Source organism: Sorex fumeus, unplaced genomic scaffold (genome assembly GCF_029834395.1).
Source record: "Sorex fumeus unplaced genomic scaffold, SorFum_2.1 ptg000099l, whole genome shotgun sequence".
In the NCBI taxonomy this organism is placed as follows: Eukaryota; Metazoa; Chordata; class Mammalia; order Eulipotyphla; family Soricidae; genus Sorex; species Sorex fumeus.
In genome coordinates, this window is record NW_026606156.1 from 3,858,265 (window position 1) to 3,860,941 (window position 2,677).

Genomic DNA, 2,677 nt, shown 5'->3' on the forward strand with positions numbered 1-2,677 from the left:
ACCTTTTAATATGTATGAATATAGAGGAACAGTCCTGAATATATATATCAAAGAAATATATTATATATCTTATATAAAATATATAACTTTCATTTTGACAATATTTAACAGTGTTATTCCATTCGAATCATGAACAGGGATGCATTTCCATTTCTTTATGTTTTTGTTTATTTCTTTAAGTAAAGAATTATAGTTTCATTTATATGCATTTCACCTCTTTTGTTGTCAATTCTCGGATAGACACTTGATTTTTTTGAGACACAGTTGTGAACGAAGCACAGCTGTGAATGGGTTTTTTTTTCTTAATTCTTTCTTTTGTATTTTGTTAGTTTCATATTGTAATTACACAGAGTTCTGCATGTTGATTTTGTGCCTCACATTACAAGACAAATTTACTGTTTCTACAAATTGTTTATTTTTTCTGTAGTCTTTTGGGTAATCTAAATATAGTATCATGCCATCTGTCAATAGTGACATTTTGATTTCTCCCCTTCAAATCCGGATGCCCTTAAGATCTGTTTCTTACCTAGTTGCTTGACTAGGACTTCAATGCTAGATAGAAAACAGTGATGAAAATGGGCAACTCTGTCACGTAAGAGACTAGAAGAGAAAGGCTTTCAGTTTTTCAGCACTGAGTAAAATGTTAGCTGTGGTTTCATAGTAAATGGCTTTAAAATAACTGCAGAGGCGTGGGAGTCGAAGGTGACAGCTCGTGGCACCTGCTTCCTGCTGCCTCAGAAATGTCTTCGCTGTCAGAATACACCTTGAGCATGAGCCGGCTGAGTGCCCAGCTGTTCGGTGAGGTCGCCAGGCCCAGGGACACCGATTCCATGAAGGTGGTGAAGCTGTTCAGTGAGCAGCCCTTGGCCAAGAGGAAGGAGACTTATGACTGGTACCCCAATCACAACACGTACTTTGCTTTCATGGGCACAATACGCTTCTTGGGCCTCTACAGAGACGAGCACCAGGACTTTAACGATGAGCAGCTGCAACTAAAGAAGCTTTGTGGAAAGGGGAAACCAAGGAAATGAAAAGGGAAAAGAGCCACAAAAAGAAGTAGAGCTGTAACCGTTGCAAGAGAAGAGGTCGTCATTGGCATCTGAGGGAAGGCAGTGCCTTCCCGGTCTCCCCAAGATCGGAGGAGCTGTCACCTCCAAGTCCACGGCCAGTCTGGCCGAACTGTGACTGGTTTCTTGGATGCATAGAATCCCACAGGATTATCGGGGTCTCTGTTTTGTCATTGGAGGTTGATCTTGGTCTCTAAAAAAGCAGAGCACGTTTAATGAAAAAAATAATAAAATAAAATAACTGCAGAAAGATCTCTGTTTTTATTTTACTAATGCATGCATATATTATATATAAATATAAATTCCAATGAAGTTTCTATATATATATAGCTCTGTAGCACTGTCCTCCCATTGTTCATTGATTTGCTCGAGAGGGCACAAGTAACATCTCCATTGTGAGACTTGTTACTGTTTTTGGCATACTGAATATGCCACAGGAAGCTTGCCAGGCTCTGACTTGTGGGCGGGATACTCTCGGTAGCTTGCTGGACTCTCTGCGAGGGACAGAGGAATCAAACCCGGGTCAGCCACTTGCAAGGCAAACTCTCTACTCTCTCTGCTATTGCATATAGATCATTGTATCACTGTATCACTGCCATCCTGATGATCGTCGAATTACTCAAGTCAGTAATGTTTTTATTCCTCCCAGCCCTAAGATTTTAGCAGCTTGTTCTTACTCATCTTTTCCCAACGATTAGAGGCTCTTTCAGGATCAGGGGAATGAAACCTGTTGCCGTTACTGTATTTGGCATATCGAATACACCATGGGGAGCTTGCCAGGTTCTGCCCATGAGGGAGGGATACGCTCGGTAGCCTGTCAGGCTCTCTGAGAGACATGTATTCATATATTTTTCTTTATGATTTCTTTCCTACTATCTGAATCCCATCAGATATGGTTTAGTAACAGTGGAAAATGGGTAGGAAGTGTCTTATAATGCACCGCGCAGAGGCGAATCGGCCGAGCGGTCCAGAAACTGGCCTGGAGCGTAGAAGTGGTTGGGTAGTAGAGGTTGGCTGCCGGAGCTGGGTCCCTTGGGGCAGGGAGAGTTCTCATCCACCCCACAGCCTGGCGCGTAGTCCAGTGGTATGGTTCTGGGAGCCTCCTTTTATGCTCCGTCTGGGAAGAGCATCCTGAGTTCTGGAGGGCGACCGATGAGGAAATTATCTGGTGCTGGCAGGGTGTGGAATATGGATGTGATCCCTGAGTCACCGGAGAGTGGGAGAAGGAGGCAGAAGATCTCATTCTGGGATCCTGTTGAGTCCAGAGTCCAAGGTCACAGAATTCCATATTATCTGGCTTCTATGGGACTTCATTTATGCGTGAGACTCAGCCTGAGCATCATGAAAGTGGCCTGGAGCACGGTGGTGGTTGGGTAGTGGAGGTCGGCTGCTGGGGCTGGGTCCCTTGGGACAAGGAGGGCTGCCACCTGCTCCACAGCCTGGCGTGGAACTCCGTGCCAGTGTATATACATATGTATATATAAAATATATGACAGTGATACAGTGATATATAAATGAATGGTTATATAATCTTGTTGAAAAATGTTTCTATAATTACTAATATGGCCTTTGTCCTCTTATTGACAGTATATTATGTTGACTGACTTACA

At 43.2% G+C, this 2,677-nt stretch overlaps 1 protein-coding gene across 1 annotated transcript; it reads left to right on the forward strand.

Annotated features, from left to right (window-relative positions):
- Positions 1-708: 708 nt before the first annotated feature.
- LOC130042379 (28S ribosomal protein S33, mitochondrial-like) lies at positions 709-1,047 on the forward strand. The gene has a single exon (XM_056134548.1). The coding sequence runs from the start codon at positions 741-743 to the stop codon at positions 1,029-1,031; it is 291 nt and encodes a 96-aa protein (XP_055990523.1). The 5' UTR covers positions 709-740; the 3' UTR covers positions 1,032-1,047.
- The last annotated feature ends 1,630 nt before the right edge of the window (positions 1,048-2,677 follow it).